Genomic DNA, 14314 nt, shown 5'->3' on the forward strand with positions numbered 1-14314 from the left:
AGTGTGTGCAAGGACACCCCCGTGCCCACACAGAGCCTCATTGACTTCAATGGGGCTCTGTGCATAGGGGCACCCCAGTGTCTGTGTCGTCGGCTGCAAGGTCGAGACCCTACCCTAGAAACAGGGTATTTCTTAGATGGACTGAAACTTTATGCTGTGGAGTAAAACTATCCCCTGGCTGGAGGGGTCAGGTCTTACATTTTCCCACCCCCAGCCCTTGTGCTTGTGAAAGGACTGCAGCACTTGGGTAGGAGATGCAGACAGTCTGGGGGCGCCCGAGTGGAAAGTGAGGGCAGCCAGTCGCTGTGGAATATCTTTGTTATCTGTTTCTCTCTAGGAACTTGGTGAGAATCTGCTGTTTGCAAAGCCCAACATTTACTGTCACTTTGCCCAGGGCATTGGAGAGCCCAAGTACCTCCCTGTGTCAGACTCCGGGTACCTGAACAAGCTGCTAGTGGAAGCCCTGGAGACGTACAATGAGGTCAATGCTGTGATGAATTTGGTGAGTATCAGTGTGAAGTGCTAGGGCAAGAGATTTCTCCTAGCCTTTTGGGGTGAAATGGGACTTTTTTACACCTGTGCTCTCTCTGCTTCATATGCTTTTCATTTTGCTGTAGTGGAGTTCATTGCAAGCTTTGATGCTGGTGCAGACTAGCAAAGTCCTCTCCTGTCTGCTCTGTTCAGGTGCTGTTTGAAGATGCCGTGTCTCACATTTGCAGAATTAATCGGATATTAGAGTCTCCCCGAGGGAATGCCTTACTGGTGGGCGTAGGAGGGAGCGGAAAGCAAAGCCTTTCCCGACTAGCAGCCTATATCAGTGCTCTGGATGTATTTCAGATCACACTGAAGAAAGGATATGGAATTCCTGACCTCAAGGTTAGCACTGGCTTTTCTTCACCCTGTGCTGGGGCAATCCAATCTGCTCACAAAAAGAAGACCTGAGAAATGGTGCTAAAAGCCTGCTAAGCAAGCGCCTCCCACTGATCTTATGGCCACAAATAGGCTTGTAAAGGCTTCATGCTCTGTTCTCTTATTGATGCTGGGCAAGGCACTCGCCAGCCTCCGGAAGGAGTCCCTGGGCTGAGGCGCTTACACTGGAGAGCCCCACACACAGAAGAGAAGAGACTGGGGAAGGGGAACAGCAATAGGCAATTTCTAGACACATCCACTCAGGTCCCTGTAAGCAGCACCACAGAGGTGGCTCTTTAAGAGGGATTTAAACACACACGGGGCAAGGGCCGTGCAATGAGTTCGCAGGGGTCGGACTGTGCCCAGGGGAGGGGGTCACATGGAAAAAGGGACAGAGGGGCTGCCGGAGAAGCTGATCACTGGGCAGATAAGACAGGGAATATTGTGGCGCACTGGGGCAAGAGGTGGGGTCACAATGCTGGCCTCATTCCACTCAGCTGATTTCTGGATTTCACTCACGCAGTTTCAGATGAACGGCTTGAACTGGTTGCTTTCTGTAGATGCCAGTTAAGTGGAGGCATGTGCCAGAAAGCATCCACCTCAGAACAGCACAGTGGGCTGCTCAGGTCTCTGCAGGCAAACAGTCAGTATTCCTACTCTAGTGGCTGCAAGAGCGATTGCTAAGTTACCAGCTTTGCTGGGAGGGCAAGTAGGCTTTGGGGGTCAGGAAAGGAAGAATTGGGCCCAAACAGAGAGGGGAGGTTGTACCTTTACTAATAAAAGAAAGAAGCAGGTAGAAAATAGATTAACAAGCAAGGGATGTATTAGCAACCATAGGGGAAATGTCACCATACCCTTCTCCCTACTGTTCTTGCTTCTCCCCCCACTGGATCTGCTTCTGCTAGTGTGTAATTGCTTCAGCCTGCACCAGACGCTCACACTGAACAGAAGAGTGGCAATGGCAGTGGAAGAGCCATACTGCCAGAGCAATGAGCCAGGCCAGCACTCCAGCTTGGGCTACTGGTGCACTTTTCTGGGGGCTGAAGGCACTTGGCTTTCCACCTGTCTCACACTGGGGCATCCCTTAGGTACATGATCTCCAACATACACCCTTTTGTGGCTCGTTCCTGTGTAGGCCCCCACTGCAGACTAGGCCCCCAGACCCTGTGCATATGCACAGAGCAGTTTGTAGGGTCAGACCCATTTCACGCTTCCAGGTTACTTTTGGCAATAGCAGTACAAGAAACAGGCATGTTTAACCCATGTGCAAGAGCTCTCTACTCTAAGAAGTTGTTCAGATGTGTTTGTGCAGAGTAAGTGTGGCATCTAGTGACCATGGTTTCTCACGGCTCTGTGTTCTCTGGACACCTGTGACAGTGTAGGAGCTTAACAGGCTTTACCATGAGTTCTCAAAGCAGCTATGCAGAAGAGATGTCCATCCACCTTCCTCCTGTGTAAGAAAAGCCAGAATTACTCTGCCTGCCCCCACACAGTCTTTGGACAGAGCAGTTCTGGACTTATTGAGATTGACTGTCCTGATCACAAGAAGGGCGCTTGTGCCAGCTCTAGGCTTGTAGCTGCTGAATCTCACCACTGCCCCTGAACAAGAGACGCCTTAATCCCTCCTGGGTCAGTCAGTCCTGTCATCTTCTTATGCTAGGAAGAGATGTTCCCACCCTACCCTAGACTGAGGTGCTTACTGTAGAAGAACTAATAATTATAACATGATTAATAAGACAAGTTTCTGTCTTTTGCACTAGCTGGATCTGGCCTCTCAGTATATCAAAGCAGCTGTGAAGAATACACCCACCGTATTCCTAATGACAGATTCACAGGTTGCTGAGGAGCAATTCCTGGTCTTGATCAATGATCTCTTAGCCTCTGGAGAGATCCCAGGACTCTTTCAGGATGACGAAGTGGAAAATATTATTGGTGCCATGAGGCCACAAGTGAAATCTCTTGGAATGCAAGATACAAGGGAAAACTGCTGGAAATTCTTTATAGACAAAGTCAGGCGGCAGTTAAAGGTAGGAGTGAGTCTGTTTAGAATGTGCCTGGGCTCCCAGCAGTTCTGACTTTGTCTTAAGCCCAGATCTTTTTGGGACCAGTGCCCAGGCATTGCTATCTGCCTGGTTGTATTATATTGTGATAACTTTTAGTGAAACCCATTTTCAAAGTAACCTCAGCCCAGCCCCTAGATGTATACCTCCATGCTCGTGAGTGTGCAATTTTTGCCTTCTAAATATTTACACATCTCAGAACTGTGTGTGTGTAAACAAACTGCGCTCTCTCCCAGTGGGTAGCTGGCCATCTAGAGATGGACTTTCAAAGAGTTCAGTATCCAGCAGCATCAAGCACCTAAGTGGGAGCTGGTGTTTTAAAGCTCTGGTCCCGCAGGTGAGTGCTGAACTCTTCTGAAGATATGGCCCCAAATCCACAGACCTTGGGGGCGTGGTTTTGGGCATGTAGATTGGGAGGCTGTTTGGGGATGTAGATGAGCAGACACCCCTGCGGCGCCTCCTGCTGGTTATCCTGGGAATTAGCTCATTCCAGCCCGGAGCGCCCTCTGCAGGCCAGTGATCCGCCTTCTAGCTACTGGCCCCCGTGTCCCTCCCAGGACCCCGGTGCCCCTTTTCTCCAGGGTGCTCCCCCTCCCAGGGGAACCCCCACCCCGCTATCCCCACTTTGCCTCAGTATTGGCTACTGGCCAGTCTTCATCTGGGTCTCCGTTCCCTGGGGCAGACTGCAGTATCAGCCACTCACCATCAGCAAAGGGGTTTGGAGCTGCTGCCTTTGCCTACCCCTGGGCTGCCCCCTGCAACCTCCAGTATCTCTCGGCCTTATGCTAGGCCGCAACCTGGGGCTTTCCAGGCTGGAGCTCCCCAGCTCCTCTGCCTTTCCCCAGCCCTGCTCCTCTCCAGGCAGAGGGAGAATGCTGAGCGCCTGGCTCCCAGCCTCTTTATAGGGCCAGCTGGGCTCTGATTGGAGCATGGCCCAGCTGCAGCTGCTTCCCCCAATCAACCCAGCTCTTTCCTTCCACAGCCCCAGCCCTCTGCAGGGCTGGCAGGAGCGAGTAACCACCCCACTACAGGGGATAACTTGTTGGTTGGGTGCTGGAGTTTACTACTCTTCACAGTGGTAAAGAGTGAAGTCGGAGTTAATGCTTCCACACCTATTAACCTGCCATTTAGATGTTCCTGCCCTGATGCTGTCATGTTCCATTCCCAGGAGCATATTTTGATTGTCATGTCCAAATCTGCATCTCTCTATTGTGAGTGGCTGTTATACATGTGGGACCAGGTCACCTGCTGGGCACCGTTCTTGCTCAGTGCAGCAAAGAGGGGCTGAGTCTCCCTGATTTTCTGCCTAGCCTGGGGAGCCATGAGTCAGTGGAGGATAGCTGGAGATCAGTATGCTCCAGCCACACCTCCTCCCCTCCCCACCCAACATGCCCCTGTGCTGGGGGCTGCAGGAGTGGTATTGGGGCTGATCACACTGACTTTACCAGGACTCCCACACACCAGATGAGAGAGAGAGCTCAGCTACTATGCTGATGGGCAGCAGTATCAAACTGTAATGTAGATAGAACCAGATTCCATCCCCGTGGTGCCTCCAGAGCAGTGTGGCAGCGAGCTGGCCCATGCATCCTTGCACACAGGGAAGCGACTCTGCACTGGGTTATGCTTAGCCCATGTGATGTGATAAATGCAAGTTGCAAATGTGCACCAGGTTCTCTCCCATGCCAGCAGCACAGAAGGGCTGTACCCTGGCCGGGTGTCTCCAGCTGAGGTGTGTGCCGGCTTTAAGGAGTCCACAGCTGGTGTGGAGACAGCAGCCCTAGCAGAGAGTGTGAAGGGACCCTGTCTAGAGCACCACTGCACTGCAGTGACCCCGACTCCATGGAGGATACAGGCAGCTGGCATTGGTTAGAGCAGCCTTTCAGCTGCATGACACCAGGCCAGTGCAGAGCTGGCTGCAAGGTCGGGCAAGGAGACCCCCAAGCTGTGCTGAACAGGTGCTGGGTGCAGCAGGACGTCTGGCCCCCATGTTCATCTTGCTGTTTTGATGCCAGCTTGTCACATGTGCTATGGTCCCAGGTCATCCTGTGCTTCTCTCCTGTGGGTTCTACGCTGCGGGTACGTGCAAGGAAATTCCCTGCTGTGGTCAACTGCACGGCCATCGACTGGTTCCATGAATGGCCTGAAGATGCTCTGGTGTCCGTCAGTGGCAGATTCTTGGAGGAAACGGAGGGAATTGAGGTGAGCAGTTGCCTGCTTGGCCTGAAGTGCTGTGGTCCCTAGCAGCCGGTGTCATGAACCAGTCTGATGGGCAAGGATTGAGCCATCAGCCAATCTCAGTGCACTGGCTGCTTTGCCCTCCTCACGCCCAGGGGTATTTGACCCAACTACAAACATGAGAACCCTTGGAAAGCTCCACTGCTGCTTTTCAGCTTCATTTTAGCTGAATTCAAAGATGTTCAGATTCTGTAGAAACCTCGGGCTGTGAATTTGTACACAGAGTTCATAGTATGAAGGAAAGGAACAGCTGCAGCCTTCTTGCCAAGCACAGATGGTGGATAAACCTTCTTCTCTCTTTTTCCCTTTGTTTCCTGTCACACACACACACACACACAATACCCAGGGAAATCCAATAGTTGAAAAAGCTGGGCCCTCTGCTAATGCACCAACGGTTATCTGCAGAACATACAGAATTTGAGGAATGCAAAAGTTAAGGCCCTGAATAATAATAATTGTGATAACTACCCTCATATTTTCTATGATTATTCTGCTATTTAATGTACAGCAATACCGTGGGCAAGTTGGTGTTATTTTGCCTACCCTGGGTGTTGATATTTAAATAAGTAACTTTCACGTTACATGAAGGCAGGGGTTTGCATTGAATGTCTATAATGAGCCTGTATTTAGTAATGAGGTAACTGATGGCATGTATGGGTCCTATTGCAGCCAGAAGTCAAGATCTCCATCAGTCAATTTATGTCCTATGTCCACAAAACGGTAAATGAGATGTCCAAAGTCTACCTAGCCACTGAGAGGCGCTATAACTATACAACACCGAAAACCTTTCTGGAACAGATCAAACTTTACCAGAATCTGCTCTCTAAAAAGAGAAGAGAGCTCATTGCAAAAATTGACAGGCTGGAGAATGGCTTAATGAAACTTCAGAGTACTGCTTCCCAGGTACGTGTGTCCGGGGACACCTTCACCCATCCAGTCTGACCCTGAGGTTTTGGTGGTCAGTGCTTGGGGCTGCTAGTGAGATATGAAATGTTCTAGCTCTCTTCATCTTGGCAGAGACCGGGGTCAGTTACAGCAAATGGGCAGGGAGCCCATGTCTGGGATCCATCGCCATTCCGTGTGCTACGGCAAGTCCCACTGCTTTTGTTCTCTATATTGGAAACACTGGGTGAACAATGACATCTTTATTGGGGTGGCCTTGAGAGCCCCATTCTGCCAGGGGCTGCACACTCGTCACAATGACTGTCCCTGCCCCAGACGGGACAACAGACGCAGCAGGGCGGGAAGGATGTGGAATGGTGAATGATCTGTTTGGTATAACTGAGCAGTGGTCCTGGTGCTCCCCTTGCCTCTTTCTGTCTCCTTTACGACTTGAAACCATCTTTTCTCTAAACAGTTCAAAAACAACCCTAGATACCAGGCATTGCCTTCCTGTGCAAATTACCTAGCTGTTTTCCTGTGTCTGGGAGCAGACTGTTCCTATTCCTACTGTACTCTGTATAGGTTGATGACCTAAAAGCCAAACTTGCTGTCCAAGAGCTGGAGCTGAAGCATAAGAATGAGGATGCAGATAAACTGATCCAGGTAGTAGGTGTTGAAACTGAGAAAGTGAGCAAGGAGAAGATGATTGCTGATGAGGAGGAGCTGAAGGTTCAGGTCATTAACACGGTATGTTCACATCTCCCAGGACAACAGTGCATTTAGCTATAGCTTCTCTCGCCATGGCACCACCGCAAGAGGGTCTGTGACTAGGGACATCAGCTACTGACTAACAGAGAAAGCTCCTCTGATGGGGCTGCCCAAGTGTATGTTCTGAAGGAGCTTCAGCTCATCCCTGCTGCCAGCTGCTATATTGCAACAGGGGAAATAAAGCTGGAGAGACAGAACAACTTTCCTTCCAAACTGATATTTAGTGGCCAGGACCCTGAAGCCTCGGCTTGGTCCCCAGCCCAGTGAGCTGCACGCATGGAGCCCGGCAATGGCAGGGCTGCGAGGTTCCTCTACACACCCAGCACTTGCAGCTCTTGCCGCTCCCATTCTTCCCTGGGCGGCTGCCGAGAAGTGTTGGTTATTACTGTACTTTGGGAAGGCTCCTAGGGCCCACCCAGGTGAGAACAAGCCCCTTTTGTACAGACAGACAGGAAAAGCCAGTCCCTGTCCCAAAGGTCTCCCTAGCTAAGAAGAGGATGACAGTGAAGTGGGGCCAGGGTCACAGGAACAGGAGCTCTGTTGTTCTGGGTTCACCCTGTGCCCATGTAGACACAGAGCGCATGTGCTGGGGTTATTTTTACTGGTGATAAGCAACTGGTTAGCAGGCATCCCCAGATGGCCCCTGCCTGGCCATCACCAGCTAGCAGGGTTCTGTGGCAGCATTTAGCCATGAGCTGTGATTGGGGAGGGGCAGTGGCTTTACAGTTGGTGGGTGAGGTTGTTCCACACACAGGGGCGATGCCTGGGGGAGAAAGGGACAAACTGGCATCTTTGAATAAGCTGCCATTCAGCTCAGCTTGCTCTCTCTGCCCCCGAGTGCGAAGCCCTTGTTCTGTCGATAACTTGGCCCTTCCCCTCGCCAAGTGCCCTGCGTCTGACTAGCTTGAACAGAGCCATCCCCGTCCCTGCCAGGCGTTTGTGCTTGTGCTAGGGATGGCTTGACAGACCCGCAGACTGAAGCAGGGCAGGGACTGCAGGGCCGTGGCAGCTCAAGTCCCTCCCACCCCCCGGTCCTGTCCCGGTTACTCCCCGGGGACCATTCCAGCCCATCGAGCCTGAGCCCATCCCAGCCGGGGCAAGTGAGCCTCAGCTGTGATGTGAAACGGGCACCTGTGCAAAGGAAACAGCCCCCTCTTGCAGCCCTGCACTCACTGTTTGCATTGCTTCCATCAGAACGTAACAGAAAAACAAAGAGCCTGTGAGACTGACTTGGCTAAAGCGGAACCTGCTTTATTAGCGGCACAAGAAGCTCTAGACACTCTCAATAAGGTAAATATTTTCCTGAGTAGGGAGGAAATTATTTCCCTGGTTAGTTTTTATCTTCTGGCTGCTAGGCAGGGGCGTGTGCAAGGGGGGCAAGCAGAGGCACGAACCCCCCCCCCCACAATAATCAGCGAGGGACACAGTATTCTCCCTGTCCCCGGGGCTGCAGTGGGGAGGGGAGAGAGCCGCAGCCTCAGAGCAGGGGGCCGGGGGCAGTAAGCTCCTCCTGGGGCCAGGAGAGGAGGGAGAGGCAGCAAGCTTCTCCCGGGGCCAGGGAGTTTCTGGGCACCCCCTCTCCAAAAGGGGTCAAATTTAAATTCCTGTGCGTGCCCCTGCTGGTGGGAACCAGACTAACTGGATTCCAAGCTTTGTTGCAAAGCTAGATGTGTTACTTCACTTTTCAGAACCCTCCACCCTGTGCAAAACTGATCAGTCTTTTCTGTTCTCCTTAGAACAACCTGACAGAGCTGAAATCTTTTGGTTCACCTCCCGAAGCAGTGGTTAATGTCACAGCAGCTGTGATGATACTGACAGCTCCAGGGGGCAAGATACCAAAGGACAAAAGCTGGAAGGCAGCTAAAATCATGATGGGGAAAGTAGATTCTTTCCTGGATACCTTAAAGAAGTATGATAAAGAGCACATTCCTGAACCCTGTCTGAAAGCATTTAAGTGAGTGAAATGAGGGCTGGAGTCCACCGAGGCAGGGACTGAATGAAAGCTGGGGGTCCCTGAGTGTTTTTCAGTGCAGTCTGTGCACGGCTACACCCCCGGCCGTGCAGTTGTCTCCACAGAGCCATGCTCCATCACTGGAATCGCTCAGTCATGAGGCAGTTCTGGGACCAGAGTGAAAGGTTTCGGCACTAATGAAAACCAGGCCCTTGGTGGGTTAAGCTGGGAACCCTAAATCAGTGACTACTTTTGAAACTGTGGCTGCAAGTAACCTGTCCAAGGCCCCAAAGGAGAATCCGTGTCATAACCCAGATTAGCCACCACCATCTCCTCTAATGCTGTGATTTGTATTTCTCTCTTCAGGCCCTATCAGTCAGATCCAACCTTTGACCCTGAGTTCATACTCTCCAAGTCAACAGCTGCAGCAGGTCTGTGCTCCTGGTGTTTAAATATTGTTCGCTTCTATGAAGTGTACTGCGATGTCGCACCCAAGAGGCAGGCGCTAGAGGAGGCTAATGCAGAATTGGCAGAGGCACAAGATAAACTCAGTCACATTAAAAACAAGATTGCAGTAAGTGCATGTTACTCTCACTGGCAAAATAATCCTCCTACAAACCTGCTACCTGAGTCAATATCTCTGTTTAAATGGGTTGCCGTCCATCATTGGTAATAAAGGGTTAAACTGTGGATCAGAGAATGAAGCCAAAGGTAAGTGAGACAGATTCCTAGAAGTCTGTGAAGTGCAGGTAGGGGAGACTTGCTTTGTAACAGATATCATGGAGTCACGAGTGCCCGCCGAGCTTTCTCCCTCCTCTGTATCGTGGGGCACTCACAGGTTCCATACTGAATAGATAATTGCAAACATCTTGTTTTTAAAGGACCTAAATGCCAACTTGGCAACTCTAACAGCAGAATTTGAAAAGGCCACAGCTGAAAAAATCAAATGCCAACAAGAGGCGGATGCTACTAACAGAGTCATCACCCTAGCAAACAGGTACAGTGCCACTGCCAACACCCAGCTCATAACGCACTTCCCTGGCACTGGCCAGGCCTGGTCAACCACCAGTCTTCAGTGTCAGCTGTTTAATGATCAGACCTGAGATTCTCTAACATCACCTCCTGGGGGAAGAAGCTCTCTCGAATGGTATGAAAGACAAAGATGAACGCACTGAAAAATCCCTGATATGGACATAATTTCAGTTGCCTCATTTAGGAATGGTCACTTAATGGGAATATGTATCTTTAGTAATTGGTTTAATCGAATTGAAGTTTGTCAGTATAATATTCAACATTTTCAGTCAATAATGTTCTTCCCATCAAGAGCTGTGCAGTTACTATCCATCCCGCGAGCCTTGGAAGCAATCTCCCCTGCTTATGCCTTCGTTACTCAGACTTGTTCAAACAGTGACAGTGCACAACTAGTAGTGAATATTTGTATTTATCTGTCTAAGAATATCAGTCACTGGGAAGCTGCATAAGCCACTGAGCCCTCCGGAGACAGCAGCATCTTGGAGCTGCAGCCCCAAAACTTTTTTTGGAGCGCTCACAAGGAAGATTTTTAAATGGACAAATATGCAGAGCTTATTGATATTTCCAGCCTCTGCGGTTACTTCTAGGAGACATTGTAAATTCTCCAGGCCAGGGCAGGACCAGCTATCTACCTGAGTCTGTGCAGGCCCACGGGGTGCCACGTGACTAGCAAAATTCAGTAATAATAATATACTTATCTCCTTTGAAATGTCACTGCAGGCTTGTTGGAGGATTGGCATCGGAAAATGTTCGCTGGGCTGAGTCTGTGGAGAACTTCAGAGAGCAGGAGAAGACCTTGTGTGGAGATGTCCTGCTAATTTCAGCCTTTGTTTCATATGTTGGCTATTTTACTAAGAAATATAGGACTGAGCTGATGGACAAGTACTGGATACCATACTTAAATGAATTGAAGGTAAATCAGTATAGCACAGGCATCAAGCCAATGGCATTTGTTTCATGCCACTAGGAAAAGCAATGTAGGCTCAGCGTAGGGCTGGTATACGGTTTGTTCACCCCTTTACACTGTATTTGTGAAGATCCCGAAAGGGGTTGTGATTTAGCCTGGCCCATGGCACCCTCTGATGGACTTGGGTAGGTGGGAATGCATTTCAGTGCGTTTTCAAATGGACTGCTCAGTAGTTTGAGATGAGCTAGAGAGAGCCTCACCCACAACCCTAGATCAGCAGGTGCTTCAGAGATACCTTTTGTGTTGCAGGTGCCAATTCCTGTTACACCAGGGTTGGATCCTTTGAGCCTTCTGACTGATGATGCGGATATCGCTACCTGGAATAACCAAGGGCTGCCCAGTGACCGCATGTCTACAGAAAACGCCACGATTCTGTGCAACACGGAGCGCTGGCCTCTCATTGTGGATGCCCAATTACAAGGGGTCAAATGGATTAAAAACAAATATGGGGAAGAGCTGAAATCAATCAGACTGGGACAGAGAAGGTTTGTTTGGGCACGTTGGTTCTTTACACAGCTGTCTGATAATTTGCCCTCACAATACTCTGCAGAGTTCCACTGCCGGAAAGACATGCCTTAACAACGAGACCAAGCAGGCAGCGTCAGGTCCAGCAGAACCCTCTCCTGTGACGTTATTTGTGCAAGGAGACACCCGACTGGGTTTATTCTGGAGACTCTTCAGTGCTTGTTTTATGTATCAATTACTGTCCTTCATGCCATGTCCTCTGCAGAGCCTCACGTAGAGCACGTGGGGGTGTACGCTCTGCTGTTCCACCATTCCAGAACCAAGGGTACCCTTGCCACCCCACCCTCACTTCCTGAGCAGATGTGGAACCCAGTCTTCTCTCTGCTCCAGGATGAGTCTCGCCATAGATCTTCTCCCATCCTGCAGGAGGGAGGGGGGTGTTTGGCCCATTAGCCTGTGTGTCAAGAGGTCAGGTCCTCAGAGCACTTGGGACACTCCGGATAGCAAGAGAAAGAAGTGTAAGGAAACCCAGGTCTCCAGTGCACTCAGACTGCCGGCTGTGAGCCTGGCTGGCTGGCAGACAGCCGCCTTGGGTCACATGGGCCAGAGATAAGGAGCTGCTCAGATCTGAGATGCTCAGTCCTTTGTCAGCCCCTGTGCATCTGACAGTGGTGGGCTCCCTGGTCAATGTAGTCTGAATTATTCATTGGATCCTGAGTCTGCAGATAGGTGATGGGCCCCTTTGGATTCTCTATTTGAACAAGGTCTTGGGCTTCTTCAGCACACGTAGCTCTGTAAAGCTCTGCAGAGAACCAGGATTACCTTGGCAAGCCACCATGGTGTGTGAGGGTCTGGAGGGTGCTGGTGCTCCTCCCCCTTCGCATAGAGCTTTCTGGGGGCAATGTTTGCATGGCTAAGGCTCTTCTCCAATGTGCTGCAGCTATCTGGATATCATTGAGCAAGCTATATCAGAGGGACACCCCCTGATCATCGAGAACATCGGCGAGTCAGTGGAGCCTGTGCTGGACCCTTTGCTAGGCAGGAACACCATCAAAAAGGGAAAGTACGTGTATCCTTACTCCTCTTGACAAAGGAATCGGAGCTTCTATCACAGAATCAAAGGGTTGGAAAGGACCGCAAGGGTCATTGAGTGTGATCCCCTGTCAAGATGTAGCATTTGCTGTATCTAAACCATCCAAGACAGATGGCTTGGCAGCCTCGTTGCAAATCCTCTGCTCTGAGCAGTTCATTTTCAACCCACTGAAATGTGCGGGCAGATTTGGGACCAGACCTTTCTGGGCAGAGATGTGACTCTCCCTCCCTTTTTAACAACCCTTTCCTTGGGGGCATTTTCACTGTCCCTCTTACTGTGTTTTACCACAAAGGCTAATTTTCTGGGCCACTGAGTCACGTTTGGTTAACGATTTTAGAGCAGAAGTCTTCACAGGTGCTTGGGCTGCACAATAATGTGAAATAAACAGGAAGATTTTTATTGTTTTACACTAAGTGGCAGATGCAGGTACACACCCCGCAGCGGGGCTTTCCTTGGGAACTATGCCGAGTGCCCTCACCCCTTGGTCCCTTCTCCCACTCCTGCTTCTGTGCCCATCTCAAGTCCCTTCTCCAGGCCTTTCCAGCTCTCCATTCAAAGCGCTCTGAAAACTCCCTCCTGCTGTGTGACAGGGGTGAGGATGTTAATAATGATCGACTAAGGGGCTGCCTTAGCCCCTGGTCCAAAACCCATTGACATCTGCAGGAATGTCCCCACTGACCTGTCAGCCTGACTGAGTCACTGCTGATGGGTTTATTGTACCCTGGCCCTCTCTTTGCTGTGCTGTGTCGGAATGGAGACTGCCAGGCTGGCATTTGCAAAGGCGTCTCAGGGAGTTAAATGCTCAAAGCTCGCTGCAGTCCAACGGGAGCTGGGCACCTAACTGCCTCCAGCTGCCGAGACAATCCCAGTCCATGCTCTGCTGCAGAGCTGTGTATTTGTATATGCCCCAGTAAAGTGGGGCTCAGAGTAACGAATCTCTCATAATGAGCAGTTAGGGCATTGGTAGGAGGGATAGTGTCTGTGTTGGTTTGTTTAATGCCAAATGGTTTAGCACTTACCAAAAGTCACTTTTTTGTTTAATTAAACAGATACATTAAGATAGGCGATAAAGAAGTGGAGTACCATCCAGACTTCCGTCTGATTCTGCACACCAAATACTTTAACCCCCATTACAAGCCAGAGATGCAGGCTCAGTGCACTTTAATTAACTTCCTGGTAACCAGAGATGGACTGGAGGATCAGCTGTTGGCAGCAGTGGTTGCAAAAGAGAGGCCAGATCTAGAGCAACTGAAGGTATCGATGCTATTACTGGAGAGAAGGTAGCATGGTAGAGCCTGCTGTAGCTTTACTTACAAATAGCAAAACACACCTGTTAGTCCAGCCAGACCTACACTGTTTACAGAAAACTGACTGAGCCCTAATTAGGACTCACTGTCATCTATGCTGGGTACTTTCTCCAGGAAATCTCCAGTGCCAATAAAAGTGATAATGGTCTGATAGATTTTCTCCTTAAATTATAAATATTGGTGTAGGTCACATGTACAACACATGTAACAGTGATCAATAGACAACACATGATCTACTACAAATTATATCTACTAACTCTGCCCCCTTTGGAAAAAAGGAAGCAGCATCAGGTCCATTCAACCTCAGCAAGCCACACTAGATGGTGGGGTACAATCATTTTTATTTCAATGCATTAAACTAACTATATCATTCTGGAGTTGCAACCCCGCCATAACGGGACAGGAGAGTCATTGCCCTGTCTGGTTCTCTAGGATGTGTCAGAACGTTGTGATTTCAATCTGAAGGGCCTGCCTCTCCCCTGCATTGCACCCAGTTATGATAGCGTTGCAGTGGTATTCTCATGTCATGGTGTGGTTAGCAGGCCCAGCTAATCTATTTTAAACAAAAACGTAGCGAACACGCCAAGAGAAATGGTAGGTGAGGTAATATCTTTTCCTAGCCTAGGACCAACATGACTACAGGAA

General features: G+C 50.0%; 1 protein-coding gene across 22 annotated transcripts in view; it reads left to right on the plus strand.

Moving 5' to 3' along the window:
- The window catches only part of DNAH17 (dynein axonemal heavy chain 17), a 105246-nt gene that overhangs the window by 71545 nt on the left and 19387 nt on the right, over nt 1-14314 (plus strand). For all 22 annotated transcript variants that reach the window (XR_005588469.1, XM_039501536.1, XM_039501550.1 and 19 more), the window contains 14 exons: nt 338-502; nt 685-876; nt 2670-2936; nt 5007-5168; nt 5874-6107; nt 6669-6833; nt 8049-8144; nt 8591-8808; nt 9172-9379; nt 9687-9802; nt 10558-10750; nt 11054-11289; nt 12210-12332; nt 13412-13616. Coding sequence is in view for 21 of the 22 variants with exons in the window: in XM_039501536.1 (XP_039357470.1) it covers nt 338-502; nt 685-876; nt 2670-2936; nt 5007-5168; nt 5874-6107; nt 6669-6833; nt 8049-8144; nt 8591-8808; nt 9172-9379; nt 9687-9802; nt 10558-10750; nt 11054-11289; nt 12210-12332; nt 13412-13616 (2580 nt within the window). In the remaining variant the exon portion in view is untranslated. The remainder of the gene's footprint in view (nt 1-337; nt 503-684; nt 877-2669; nt 2937-5006; nt 5169-5873; nt 6108-6668; nt 6834-8048; nt 8145-8590; nt 8809-9171; nt 9380-9686; nt 9803-10557; nt 10751-11053; nt 11290-12209; nt 12333-13411; nt 13617-14314) is intronic.

Source organism: Mauremys reevesii, linkage group 15 (assembly GCF_016161935.1).
Source record: "Mauremys reevesii isolate NIE-2019 linkage group 15, ASM1616193v1, whole genome shotgun sequence".
NCBI classification, from domain to species: Eukaryota; Metazoa; Chordata; order Testudines; family Geoemydidae; genus Mauremys; species Mauremys reevesii.